Source organism: Lissotriton helveticus, chromosome 6, assembly GCF_964261635.1.
Source record: "Lissotriton helveticus chromosome 6, aLisHel1.1, whole genome shotgun sequence".
Taxonomy (NCBI): domain Eukaryota; kingdom Metazoa; phylum Chordata; class Amphibia; order Caudata; family Salamandridae; genus Lissotriton; species Lissotriton helveticus.
The window spans coordinates 1064556485-1064571542 of NC_136067.1; the positions used below are offsets into that span (position 1 = coordinate 1064556485).

At 41.8% G+C, this 15058-nt stretch overlaps 1 protein-coding gene across 1 annotated transcript in view; it reads left to right on the forward strand.

The window, feature by feature from the left end:
* The window catches only part of PLG (plasminogen), a 301774-nt gene that overhangs the window by 192645 nt on the left and 94071 nt on the right, over positions 1 to 15058 (forward strand). The window contains exon 10 of the mRNA XM_078648716.1: positions 3830 to 3995. Within this exon, the coding sequence (XP_078504842.1) occupies positions 3830 to 3995 (166 nt within the window). The remainder of the gene's footprint in view (positions 1 to 3829; positions 3996 to 15058) is intronic.

Sequence of the window (15058 nt, forward strand, 5' to 3'; positions counted from 1 at the left end):
CCATGATTTCTCCCCTGCCTCTCTCTGCGTACCAATCAACAATATGTGTGGTTGCCCTGCGGTCCCTAAAGTTGATGATAATTATGTCCCCCTGGATGTCCTTAGGTCTATGACCCACCCAGCCAAGTCATCGTACATGAAGGATTTCCCCATTGATGTTAGGGGGAAGTGGCCTGTTGTGTCTTAACCAATGTATAACTTTATTCTTAAGGTCATGGTAGCCTTCTATTTTCCTGTCCCCTAGTTCTGGGACTCCCGTAAGTACTACCACATACGGGACCGCCTCTGGGGGCAAATCTATTTGCTGTCGGATTCCCCTTGAGAACTTACCCGGGGCGTATGTGTTAGCAGTATTAACCTGAATGCTGTTAGAATTGTATGGTTGCCCTCCTACCCCTTCCCCCCTATGGTCTATCTCAGCTTTGTCTTTTAACTGGGATGCCAAGATGTTGACATTGAGTGCGAGCAATGGATCCCTATTATTCACAGTCTTAGTTGGATTTGCCTCTGTAATTGGATTTGGTTCTGTTGGAATAACACAGGTAGAATGTTGTTGTATACTAAAGGTAGACAGTTCTTTAACTAAGTCAGTATTATTTACAATAGCTTTTTCAAGAGACCCCAATTGTTCAGCTATTCTTTTCACCCTCTCAATGAGTGGTAGTAGGATAGATCTGACCAATCGCACGATACTCCCCAGTAAGTCCTTAGTTAATAAATCAGTTGGGGCATGATCATCCGGCTGAATTTTCTTAGTGGATGTGCTAAGGTCCTTTAAGGGACTCAAGGAGGTTTTAGATGTTTTGGCGCGTTTGCCATTGTGGCTAGTCCCCCCCCCCGCTTTCTTTTTTTTGTTGGAGGGCCTTGGGCTGTTTTTGTATCATGGGGCTTCTGTGTTGGCGTAGGGGAAAGCGTTACTGTTGGTATACGGTTCCCTGAGATGACTTCCGATCGAGAGGCTGGATTTGTATCATCAATAATAGAGTTACTAAGTGACTTAATTGATGATGTTATGTCTTGTAAAAGTAATGGAATTCTATTATCACTTGTAGACTCATTATCGAGGCAGTCCGTTTGAGGTGTGGTGGCTAACTGAACAGAGCCCAGAGAAGAGCGCTTGTTATAAAGGTGCTCAGCAGACAAACGCCGCTCAGTAATAGCGATTTCCCTTTCTAATACCGAGGCGGCCCTGGTGATAAAGTTATCCAAGGTCCCTCTAACTGTCCCTCCCACTAGGGAGCTTCTGCCTTTAGTGATGCGAGAAGCCATGGTTTAATGAATTATATTTCCAGAGGCAAGAACCACACAGCATAAACAACAGAATGAAAACACAAATGATTCAAAACAGTAAGCGTGAGTCCAGCTAGTAATAATATGATAAATAATAGCGCCAATGGAAAGGCAGTTGTCTTACTGAATATGTCCAGGACAGCAAACTACAGAGACATGGCCCATCCCAGCCTTGGCCAGCCCCGGACGGCCACAGATGGCCCGCCCTTTGCCCAGGCTTAGCCCGGCACTGCCCGCGTGCGAACCCGCAACGCGGGGGCCCTCGTCACTTTATATCGCCTCCAGGCGCGGATTTGGCGGCAACGGCCGCAAAGGATCCCGGGAGTGGTTGTTTTTCTCCCTCCACCCGGCGGCCGCAGGATGGTGTGCTGCGGCGGCGGGAGGGAGAACACAGGAGCCAACGAGAGTCTGGTGGTCAAAAGGAACCAAGGTATGTACGTCCCAAGTCAAGCAGAGTCAGGGATTAGGGAGCCAACGCATTCCTTTTACTAATGGTACTTTCATTACCTTGGAGCTCCGTAACTTTATTTCTAATTATTGACATTAATTGACATCATGGTAGGCTTTTACATCCTGGCTGTGAAACAGATGTCATTGATTTCCTGATGAAGTCCATTCAACAGTTTTATGTCACAATATCATCAAAACATTTCATCAGACATAATTAAAGTATCCTAACTAGCGTTTACAAAAATATTGTCCTTTAGTGTAGATTTTCTGTTATTTACTCAACTCGAGGATATTTAAGATGTAATATGTATGTGAGATGATATTATCTATAGTTATACCCTTGGATGACACCACATTTAATGCTAAGACAGCCTAACTTTTTCTTCTCTTATTCTATTTGTAGGTCTAGATAGTGTTTAATAATATGGAATAAAAAAAAACATTATGTGGTGAAAGGGATCTCTAGTTCAAATGGAGTCAAACTAAAAAAGATAAAAAATGATCCTCATTCCCCCATACAATCACCCCCAAACCTCATAATGGAAAAAATATTAGACACTGTTAGAAATGTACAATCTTTCATCAATGCCATGAACATGAAAATGCAACACATTGATTATAGATTCATGGAAATTAAAAGGAGGCTTTCTGTTGTCAAGCACTGAATAAATAAGTGCAGGTGTTGTCACCTAAACATGACAGATTAGAAATTGAGCTTTCTTTGCTTAAAAGGAATACAAGAGACCTTGTAAGCAGGAGCAGATGGAATAATCTGAAGCTCAGTGGTTTACATGAAGTAGTTGAAGGAGAGGAGGTGTTATTTTATTATGTTCAGTAACACCTGTTCTAAAGAACTGTTGGCTCCAGTGGATCTGAACTTCAAAGAGTACACTGTCTAGGTAGAAAATGTGTCTTGTCTAGTAAACATGATAAATCTAGAGGAATACTAATGATTGCATTGAAAAATACTATTTACTGAAAGTTGCTGAGACTACAAAAGTAAACAAACAAGTGACTTGGTATTTTCATTATGTATATATCTCCCATGAACTGTTTCATTTTATTAAAAGTAGGCAGTGGGCCGTGGGAACACTGCCTACTCTTAAAAAATGTTTTCGATGCCAGTCACAAAGGGTAAGGGGACCCCTGGGGAACCTTTCCCATTTGCAACAGGCTTACCACATACTTGAAGTAGGCGTTAAACTGCGATTGTTTTGCGACCCCATTCCGGTCGCAAAACAATTGTACAGGCCCTTGTGACTCGCTATTAGGAAGGAACGCTCTTGGCACGCCCATTCCTAATAGCAACTTGCACACCCTATTTCGCGAGTCGGTAATATGTTACCGACTCACAAAACAGAGTTTGTTAACATTTGTTTTATGGTTTTATTACATTTTTCCACAAGTTCATCTTAGAATGGTAAACAGATGTTCTGACATGATGGATATTCATGATCTTGTACATCTAAGACACAACTTTGACAAACTGTTGGCCCCTTTATCTATAAGTATATTATTCCATAGCTCTAACCAAGAGAAGAATGTAATCAATACATCGATGATGTGAACAGCTGCTGTCCATATTAATAGAAAAATCTCAAGTTAGTGGGTGGTAAAATCTGTAATCAATAGCCTATGGCACTGTTCTCTTCCTAAAGGTCGCAAAGGCTCCGCCAAGTTCATGCTTGGCGGGGGCTTATGAGCATTTGTCGATATAGCAATACACAACTCATTGTTTTTACTAATGCATATGTTTCTCTGTACTTAGATGTGCACCATGAACTACAAGGCAAGAATGTTTCCTTCACTTTTTATCAATCATTTTGTACTTAGATCCCATTTTGAGCAAGACTAAGGTATGACCTGAATATAGAAGAAGTAAAATAATAGAATAAATAATTAGACTGTAACATTTTTCCTTATGAGAATTCTGCTCTCCTTTTGTCAAAGTACCTGAAAACTCATCAAATCTATTATGAAAAAGGTGTACATTTTAGGAATGTGGAGAAATGTCGGCTCAGATCATGAATTTAAATATGAAATGTAATTTATGTGTTGGTATGCCTGAGACAATTTCTTTTCATTCCAGTTGCAATGATTCCCCAATTTATACCAGCCTCTTCCGAATGTTATGATGATGCTGGTGCGTCTTATCGTGGTATGGTTACTACAACAGTCTCAGGAAAAAAATGCCAGGATTGGATGTCAGATACACCACATAGCCATTCGAAGAAACCAAGCTCTTTTCCTAATGCGTAAGTTTTGTTTAAGGGGTTTATTAACAACTTTACTATACTAAAAAAATAAGATGCTTCCTACAAAGATTTTATTGAACGCAATGCGTCACTGTAACTTGCTGCACAATGTTGCATGAAACTGAAAGAGTGAAATGCTCTACATCTACTTATATATGGTGACTTCTGCTCCCTCATTGCACTGGCACACTGTCTACTGCCTAGTGTCTATGCAAGCACCCTTGTGCCATGGTGCAAGGGTACCAGCATTACAGGCAGGATTGTTTTATGTGCAGTGACGGTCACTTACCTGCACAAAATACAATACTAAGAGGCAATTTGCTGATGAAGAATGCATCACACACAGGAAGAGGAAGTAAGGAGGAGAAATAACAATATTTCTCCTAGTTATTTCATTCTTGTGAGGCACACCATGTTAGCGCAAACTCAGACTTACTGATTTTAATAATGATAGGATTGCATCAAATTCACTGGGTGGATGCATGGGAATGCCCATTCTCCACCCATGGAACACCTACCATTACAAAACATAGCACAACGCAGCGCAAGCCCCTGTATTACATTATATTTTTTTACAAAGTCCCAAAGGCAATGCAAATCACCCATTGTGTAACTTAGTAAATATCATTTAAGGGCTTGCATTGCCTTGCGTACCCTTGCATGATACAAGGACAATCCTTTGTATATTTGGGCTCCAAAACTACCCTCTTGATAAAAACACGCCTGTTTATTCACCACTTCCTTTTGCCCTACCCTGAAGCGTAGGGCTTCTCTGAAAGTTAGGCAAGGATTCAAAATGATAGTTGATCTGGTCACAACCATCACAACAATTGTCAAATGCATGAGAATCACACTTGCTGTAGTGTTCCATGTATCACAAGTGCATGCCTATCTTTACTTCCGCTGATTCTTCATTGGGCGGACAATGTTCAGGAGGAAGTATTGTGCAAATGTACATTAGCACATATAATTGTTTCCTGTACATGAAAAATATGGCTCCCATGTGGGTAATTCCTTTTGCTAGATTCCTCAGAAACTGTGGGGGTGCTAATGCATTTTCCGCACATCAGGTGCAAATCACAAAGGAATTCATGAGTTTGTGAAGTAGGAATCCTGTAATACACTTCACATACTCATATGCCTTTGTGAAAGGGTGTTTGCCAAAACAGTGTCAGCAAAAACATTGTTTCACAGATATATTGTGTCCTACATATAAGCTACAAAATATCATCCTATTGGGTGTAGATTTGCCAATATCAACTACAGTAGGGTGATACTTTTGTAAATAATTTAGAACACAATATTACTGCCAGAAGATAGTTTGGTTATGATATTCCGGTACCACACCTTGGGAATAGGACACAAAACATCTAAAATGGGAATATTCAGGGAATATTTTAGAGCCAATGCACCAAGGTATTTTTTAGTATGTGAAATATTACTCCTGTAATACTGAATCATGTAGTCATGAATGCCTTTGTGAATTGGCCCTGTGATTTGTATGCTTACTTCAACCATTTCAGATGCAAACTGGGTGTAAAAACGTCTGAGAAGGTTTGTGAATTCCAAATGATGTATAACCTGATAGCAACAATGTTTCCAGCCCTAAATAAAATGTGCAGCAAATCTAAAGATGGTAGCATGCCTCAATCTCTTTCCATTAGTTCTCTTCTGTGAATCATAAACCCTGGTAAGCATACAAGACAATAGAAATCACAAATGTAAAGCATCACAAAAAAATAATTCACTTAAGATAAATATAAATATAGATAAGCTTATATAAAGTGGCTGGTCTATTGCAATCCATAACAATGCAAACTTACTACATATAATGAAGGCACTCTGTATGAATGTTCCCAAACACACTAGGCTCTGTTCCTGAATCTGTTTTTCAGGCATTCTTTTACATTTTCCCTTTACAATTAGCATTCTGCTATCGCTTTACATGTTGTGAAAAGCAAAAGAGCACAGCAATTTTCTTCTACTCTTGGTTTTAACGTTTAATTGCGCAAACAAACGTTTACAGGGAAGTGTATTTCTCTACTAGTTTGAGCATTAATACACACCCAAGTTACAGTACTACCTGGCAAGCCTATGAAACGATGGAGTGTGGACCAAATGCAGATCCAGCCGTGGAGAACAATACAGTTTTTCTCCAACTTTTTTTGAATTGCGGGGAGGAGTGTGCTGATAGGAGTGTCCAATCTCCAAACCTCACTTAGACGTTGATATCATGGCTTGCTTATTGCAATATTACAGTTGGCCCTGTCTGGTAAGTTTAATACAGTCAGAGGGCCTAACTATAATCTTGGTGGGTGGGATAGTCGCTCACAAATGTGACAGATGTCCCGTCCTCCATATTACAAGTTCCATTGGATATAATGGAATTGTAATTTGGCGGACGGGATAACCGTCAAGTTTGTGACAGAGTATCCCATTCGCCAAGATCATAATCAGTCTCAAAATGTCTGTGGACCAAGTGCATTCTACGCTCCTTTTTTAAACAGTAAAAGTAAATTCCAGATTCTTGTGGTATCACCTGGGTAGGATAGCTTCATACATAATTCTTGTTTGAATATAGAAGGCTCAAGGAGGCTCCTTTAAATATGAATGGGTAGATATGTGAAGGACTTTGTAAGTGATGCAGGTCATTTTAAATTGTGCTCTTGCTTTAAGGGGAAGCCAATGTAGTAATGTTAGGACAAGTGTAATGTGGTTGAATTGCTTGAATACCAACACAAAACAAGCAGGAGGATGTAGCTCCATCCAAAGGGGTTAAGCAAAACTTTAGGAAGGTCAGTGAGAACAGAATTGTCATGATACAGTTTGGAAAGTACAAGTGCCTGAACTAAAGTCTTTAAATCCTAATCAAGAATATGCTCTCTCATACCCCAAAGCAGTTTGAGTTGGTAGCGTGCACTGTTGGTCATCACACAGATTTGTGTTTGTAGGTTAGGATTGTTTTGCATGATAGCCTGGGACATAGGATTGTCCATGATAGCACTGGTGATTTTGGCATTTTAATTGAGATTAAAGAAAACTCTTTTTTTGAAGCTTTGAGACTTAGGTGATGCTTATCATTTATCTTTGGGTGTTTTTGAAGGCACTGGAGAGAAGAGAAATGGTATTTTTGGATGAGATTTTCAGATAAATCTGGGTATCATCTGCATATCAATGATGCAGAATCCCAGTATTATTAAGGAAAATCCTTAGTGGTTCCAGATGAAAATTAAACAGTCAGCACATGATAGAGCTTTGAGGTGCCTCTTGTTGCAGACAGGAATTGCAGGATATAGGACATTTGAGACTGCATACATTTGGTTTAACAAGCAGAAAGAACACCAGTTCAACATCATACCTTAAATGCTAATTTTCTCGTTAAATATTCATTAGGTTCATGAAGATTCAGACATATTTATAAACCACTGATTTTCCTTTAAAAGACTTATCTCTACTTTCAAATTTACACAAGCACAAAATGCACCAATATTCCCCAACTTTGTAAGGGATAGTGAAGTAAGATAAGATTTATCATGAAAAAGGAAATATAGAGTCATTTTTAGAAGTTCACTAATTGCCTAACCCTAAGTTTCTGAATCCTTGCATTGCAGAGACTCAGATATACTAATTGGCAACAAGATAACATGTATAACAAAGATCGAGTGCTAGAAATGACAGTACCACTCAAGCTCAAGGCAGGGTGTGGGAGTTAGGGTGGTGGGACACAGTGGGACTAGTGGGTAAGGTGAGGCAGGCAAGATGGTGGAAGAGGGACATAAAGGCACAATATATATTACAAAAATATAACTTCATAGATTTAGTATATGAAGATAGATCAATGCAATATTTGAATGCTTAGTTAGCAAATTAGCAGTGGGATATTGGAGTGGTTCACACTGATTGCTTTTATTGTGAATGTTTAAATAATTTTGCAAGGCTAGAGCAATAATTTTAATGCCCAAAAAGCATGACCTTTTTATAAACAAACCCCAAAATAGAAGTTTGTCGAAGTTTAATTATTATTGGCTGTGCCCACATTTTCTTCATGTGCTTCTGCAACATATAGAGACACTGTCACTCTGTTTTTCATCGGAGTAGGTGCTGGTATCACGTCTGTAGTGAAGGATTAATAAGGACATTGGATTTCAGTTTCATTTACACTTAACAAGAAGCTGTATATGGTGGCTAACAACTTTCGTTCTGTTAACACTAGTAATACTAATCAATGACACAATTTCATTTTAACTTTGTTCATGTTGACTGGCTAAATAATCTTTGGAATTAGCTTCAATTGTATCTATTTTTCTAGTCCTAAAAAACTACTAACACCATGAAAGTAAAGAACAAGTAAGAAACAATCATGGCTTTTAAAGGAATGCTTTCCGAATTAAACTAAAGGGCCGCAGGAGAAAGAGCAATTCAGGTATATGCAAATATATATTTTCCAGTGAAAGTTCTACAGTGTTCTGTCTGGATTAGATCTTTCCCTTTTCCACAGTGTCATAGATAATCATAAACTTCCTTCTTGCCAGCTTTTTCAACAACAGAGCTGTGTCACTGGTGTTAGCTACTTAAGAGGCCCAGAATCAAAGATAGTAATTTTTTAGATAGTATCTGTTGGATAAAAGAGGAGTTAATGGGTAAAACAACATATTTTATCTCAAGATTTTTGCTCTAAACAAAGGCTCTATTATAGCCTGATATAGGCCCACTTTATATACCAGCCATTAAAAGTCCACTCCTTCGTCTCAAGCCTTTAACAAGGGAGTCGCCTTTAATGGTCGGCACAGCCCAGCTACCTATAAAGCTATTCAAACATTCAGCACCATTAGGGCAGAATGTTCTAATTCGTTTAACAAAGGCCTCATCGAGCCCGAGGGGGTTGAAATACCCTTGGCGCTGAAGCCTTTGTTCACAGCTGTTGCTGTGGCTGTTCTACAGCTAACCGCTGTGCACAGGGCCACAACTGTTAGGTTTTGAACATTCACAGCAAGAGCTGTGAAAAGGAGCTGAAGTCGGCCCTTGGTTCTCACCGGCTTGGCTCAACTGCTTTTTGTAGTTCAGTCAAGCCAGGGAGACCCAGGAGCTGAGCCACATTCACCACTCCCTTCATCTGAAGACCTCGTACGCCTGAGTTACAGGTGGAGGAAAGGGTGAAGGCTGCCTGTGTCCTCCTACATGGCCTCTGCCTTTCTTTTTACTCTGTCTAATTAATGTATTTTTGAGAGGCAGGGGAAAGAGAGAGGCAGAGGTAGTGTAAAAGGACATTGAAATATTGAGAGCAGCGGTCCTATACAAGTTCAGATAGGAGGCTGCTGCTCCACTGTCTTCTGTGGAGCTCTCAACATTCCAATGTTCTCATATTTGTACAACCCTTTGTGAAACATTTAAAGCACCCACTCCGACGGGTAACTAGGGTATGTGTTGGCAAATCTAGCAGACGTGATAAGCAGGCAAGAAATGAGCAATAATATATGTTAGTTTGTCAGGCACGTATATTTACTAGCGCTACACTTCACCTTAAGGAGTACTACTTCTGAAAGGAGACTCTTAATTCATGAACTTTTGATCAGCAAAACTAAAAGGAAGTTGACTATACAGGTAGATTATTATCACTGTCTTCAAAGACAGGCTTTATTAAGAGCCGAATTACCACACTCAAAGATCAGATTAATGACCAATTTCTTTCAAACAGGATATAATTGTTAAAGGTTTTCTAGGACACCCATAGGACGTACATCAAATCACCTCACAAACATCCATTGATGCAATAAACATGTATTTAGGTACCTTAGCGATACTAAAAATTTAAAATAACTGTTAATACACTCTGCCATCGTTTTACCAAATGTGTAGCTCTTAACTTAATTAATGGCCTGACGAATTACAAGACTTGTGGAGAGGATGGATTACTGTCTGAATGGAATACAACTGCCTCCATTATTGTAAAATTGCATCTTACAACGTGTTTAACTCTTCATAAGCTGGGTAGTGGGGCACTTTCATCTTGTCACACTGTCAAACCTTTAAGTTTGTTAAACCATAATGAACCATCAAAAGAACATTCTTCCTAAACATCACTAAGTCTTCTTAACATAGACTACAAATATTAGCCAAACTAATAATAAATAAAATAGTTACCTGTGCAGTGTCTCTGATCCATAGGTTCCATAATGGATTTATTATGTCCCACCAACTAGCCAGCTAGGAGTAAACACACATAATTTGACTGAGGCCATGACACTTTTACCACTCAAGATATTCCAGCCACTGTAAATGCATTTAACACTGAAAAAGCTTCAGATTCTTTAAGCTGTTAGGTTTTTTGCAGTCCCTTACCACTTCAGGTTTCCTGCCCAATTCACTAGATCAAAGTCTCCCAGATCTCCACTGCCACTGTGATCATGACTTATACTGTCTCTCAATGTGTTAACATCACAAGAGGCACCTGTCAAGAGTACATCATGCCACCAATATGGTTCACCTCCTTTATTAAACTCTTAACAGCATCGATATGGAAAGCAAACCTCATTTATCCTTCAATAGTGGGAAAGACTAAACTCAACTATGTGTGAATAACCAATATATCTACAATATATATATATTTTTTTATTTATTTATTTATTTATTTTTTTGTTCCAAGACCTTTATTAAACATATGCGTGATAAAATAACACAGCTGAAAGCCCACATCCTTAATATATAAGGCCGGCAGCGTACTGTTTTGTGCGAGCCTTGGGCTGTCCCGCCCTGGTACTGTGGTGGTACGGTATTACACAGCAAGTCGCCTACAACCACTGAGGGCCGGCCGCGTATGTTATGCCATTGTGTCTCGGTATTTTACTTTATGCAGTACAAACATTAAACAGCAATTCAACTCAACTGGACCATTCCACTACTGCTCTCCACAACCAAAGTGTATTGTCGTGATATTTCAAATGTGATGCTAAATATACTTGAGTACCGTAATGAGAAACAATAGCAGCAGTCTGAGATCACCTAGAATACACTTAATCCGCACTAGACGCATTCAAGTACGTAGTTAGGTATGACCAATAGTCCTTAGGCCGAGACCTAGGCGGCAGCATTTCTTCGTATGTACATAGAGTGTCTTGACAATAAACCAAATCTCTCAGCCATTGTTTAGTTGATGGTGAATTTTTGCTCTCCCAGTGCATTGATACCTGTCGTTTAGCTAGTAACAGTGCCACCGCACAGAATCGGCGTTTCGTCGCTGTCACTGCACCCAGTAGTCCCAGTAAGCAGCAGCGTGCTGTGCATTCTACAGTGACTCCCACCATTTCAGATAACATAGATACCAACTCAGCCCAGTAATGTTGTATCCTTGGACAAAGCCAAGCTAAATGTATAAAGTCGGCTGAGTCATGTCCGCATCTTTTACATTGTGCATCTTCCCGCAGGCCAAATTTATGCAGCCTGGCTGGGGTATAATACGCCTGATGGATATATTTGAAGTGAATAATTCGTAGGTTTCCATTTGGTGTGAGTAATCTCGTCAGTGTGCACGTGACCTCCCAGTCCTTATCTGTAAGTGGTGTTTCTAGTACCAGGTCCCATCGGTCCCGTGCCCGTGTAGCCTTGTGACCTATTTCTGACTGCATTTGTGCATAAAGTCGTGATACAAGATGTTTAGTGTTGGGTGATGACAGAACAAGCTGTAGTGCCTCGAATGTAGGCGGTTCTGCCGGGAACGTGGTATAGTGTTGCCTGATTGCGCCTTTCAGTCTGTGCATTGTGAATTTGAAGAGTAAAGTGGGATTCTGCACGAAGTGTAAATCCTGGTCAGACAGAAATACCCCGTCCTTATACAGATCCCCCATATTCACTATCCCTACCCGCTTTAGTAAATTCATGCCTACTGGTTCTGCTGTAACTGAGAGATTAGGATGGTGATGTAACGGTAGCGCTGGCGCGTAGAGTGGAAGTTTGTCCGCTAACCTGCCCAGGTGTCTCCAGGCCGCATTTGTAGAATCAATAGTGTTAATGTCTGTGCTATGTAATGGAGGCCTGTTGTGAGTAATGATAGCGTCGAGTGGGACCGGAATGGCATCCCCCTCCTCCACCGCTACATGAGTTAGATAAGGCGTTGGATGATACCAGTGATTAGCGTAATGCGCCTGTGCACAAAGGTAATATAGCAGTAAATCCGGGACTCCCCATCCTCCACTCGCGTGTGGTAGTGTCAGCACCGACAGTTTGACGCGTGCTTGTTTACCCGCCCAGATCAGTTGTAACACTAGTTTATTCATTCTATTAAATACTTCCTTTGGCAGCGGTATCGGTATGTTGTTGAATAAGTACAGGAGCTTAGGGAGCACCACCATCTTAACTATTGCAATGCGGTCAGCCAAGGACAGTGGAAGCTGGATCCACCTCTTGACCCTGTCCTCCAAGTTGTCTATGGCCCTGCCGTAATTCGTTCTAATCACTAGTTCCGGGTCACGGTGGAACGAAATTCCTAGATAGCGCACTGGGTCTGTGTGCCATTCGAGCGGATATTCGCTCGTGTATGGCGTTGTCGTGTCTGTTAGTGGGAATAGCAGGGACTTGTCCCAGTTTATTCGTAAGCCAGAGAAACCTCCGAATTTGATATATAACCTAAGTAGCGGATCCAGGTTCTCGGCCGGGTCCCGCACATATAGAAGCATATCATCCGCGTACAGCGAGATGTGCAGCGGCCTGCTGGGGAACTGGAGCGCCAGGTGGTGGTTCCTCTGCCTGACCAAACATGCTAGGGGTTCTAGCGCGATGGCAAAAAGGAGAGGGGAGAGTGGACAACCCTGTCGCGTCCCGCGTTCGATATTAAAGGCATTGGATACGTAACCATTGATTTTGACTCTAGCAGTAGGCCGAGTGTACAGTAATTGAATCCATTGTGTAAACATGGGGGGAAATCCCATTCTCTGAAGGATTGTTAACAAATACGACCACTCAATGGAGTCAAAGGCCTTTGCAGCGTCCAGCATCACTGCCACCACTTTAGTCGATGGTGTGAGGTAGTGAGAAACTGCGAACAACGTCCTAGTGTTGTGCGCCGTATTCCTCGAGGGGATAAACCCAGATTGGTCCGGAAGGACTAGATTAGGCATAAGCGGTTGTAATCTGGTGGCTAGGATTTTGGCAAGGATTTTTGAATCCACATTTAGTAACGATAAAGGCCTATATGAGGCGCAGTCCGTTTCGTCTTTACCCGGCTTGAGTAATGCAATGAGCACAGCCTCCCGCAGTGACGCCGGCAATATCTGAGCTTCATGTGCATCCCCAAACATGGCGACCAGACGGGGGGCCAGTAGATCTGCGTATTTCTTGTAGAATTCACAAGTGAATCCGTCCGGACCCGGCGCCTTGCCGTTCGGTAGGGACCGGATCGCCTCAGTAACGTCCTCTACTGTGATAGGAAGGGACAAGTATTGTCTCTGTGCGTCCGATAGCCACGCAATGGCGATATCATCCAGGTAGTCCAGAGTTTCTTGTGTTGTGGCCACTGGACATGACTTGTACAGCTCGCCGTAATTTTGAACAAAGCATTGCAGAATGCCCTGTTGATCCGTATAAGATACACCATCCTTCCCCTTCACCTGTGTGATGATGGATGTCTTACGTCCTGTACAAATTTTAGCCGCTAACACCTTCCCCGGACGTCCTCCTTCCCCGTATGTTCATGCAATGTGCTTTTTACTGAGATATTTGATTTCATCCGCCGCAAATTGGCCGTGTTCTGTGAGAGTGTCTCTTATTTCACTAAGGGTTGATTGTTGGTGTGAGGTCTCGTAGTGTTTCTCCAGTGCCTGGAGTTTGGTTTCACATCTGGATAGTTGTGTTCTAATATCCCGCAATATCCCCGCGGTCGTACTGATACACACACCACGTATAGTGGCTTTGAACGCTTCCCATAAGAGGCCTGCGTCCTCTGTTGAGTCCTCATTGAGAAGAAAAAAGTCACAAATTGCTTTCTCGATTGTGTCTGCATAGACTAAATCTGTGAGCGCTGCGGCATTAAATTTCCAGCTGTATGGAGGAGGTGTGTAATTGGGGATGTTCAGGGATAGCTTAACCGGGTTGTGATCTGATAGTGTTTTAGGCAGGTGTGTTATCGCGCTGGTCCACAATAGTGTATCCTCAGATCCCAACCAGTAATCTATACGCGACCAGCTGCCATGTGCTATCGATGTGTGCGTTGCCTCTTTCGCTAATGGGTGACGCGTTCTCCATATGTCTTTGATGTTTAAGTCAGCTATTATATCGTTTAGTTTGTCGCGGGCCCTTGTGTGATGTTCGACCGTGTTGCCCGATCTGTCCATGTTGTCCTGAAGTGCAATGTTAAAGTCCCCTCCCCACAACAGAGTATGTGTGTCTTCGGGACAAAGCTGTTGCCAGATCTCATTAAAAAACCCCGGGTCATCCGTGTTAGGACCATATGTGTTGACTAACGTCACCTGTCTGCCCCTCACCCTGCCCTTTAATATGATGTAGCGACCATTCGTATCCACCTTGACCGCATCGACAGTAAAATGTGTGCCTTTTCGCACCAGAATGGAAACCCCTCTAGCATAGGAAGAGTATTTGGAGGAGTGTATTGATTCAGCCCATCTCCTCCCGACCTGGGTGTGCGTATGTGGGGCAGCATGTGTCTCTTGAAACATAACTATGTCTATCTGCCACCTGTCAAGTGAAGCGAAGATTTGGCGAATTTTCTTGGGATTGGTGTAGCCCCTAATGTTCCACGTTAAAAGATTTAGTTGTTTGGCTCCTATTCCTGTCCCAGCCATGTTAGTTTGTAGTGTGTTCCAGGTTTGTAATCGTGTGTGACCCAGCCGTATGTCTGCATCGTGCAATGTATCAACTGGGCGTTAGCATCACAATGAGAGCAATATTTACAACTTGAACGGAAGTTGGCAGTGCATCTCAAGCAGTTTGATCCATAACTAGTAACTTCAGACCCCCCCAACCACCCTCCACCCACAACAGCAGCCCAATCCTGCTGAGGCCATACCCCGTATGAACAATCCCATTGCTTAGAACTGTGTTGGGGAGCTCCCATG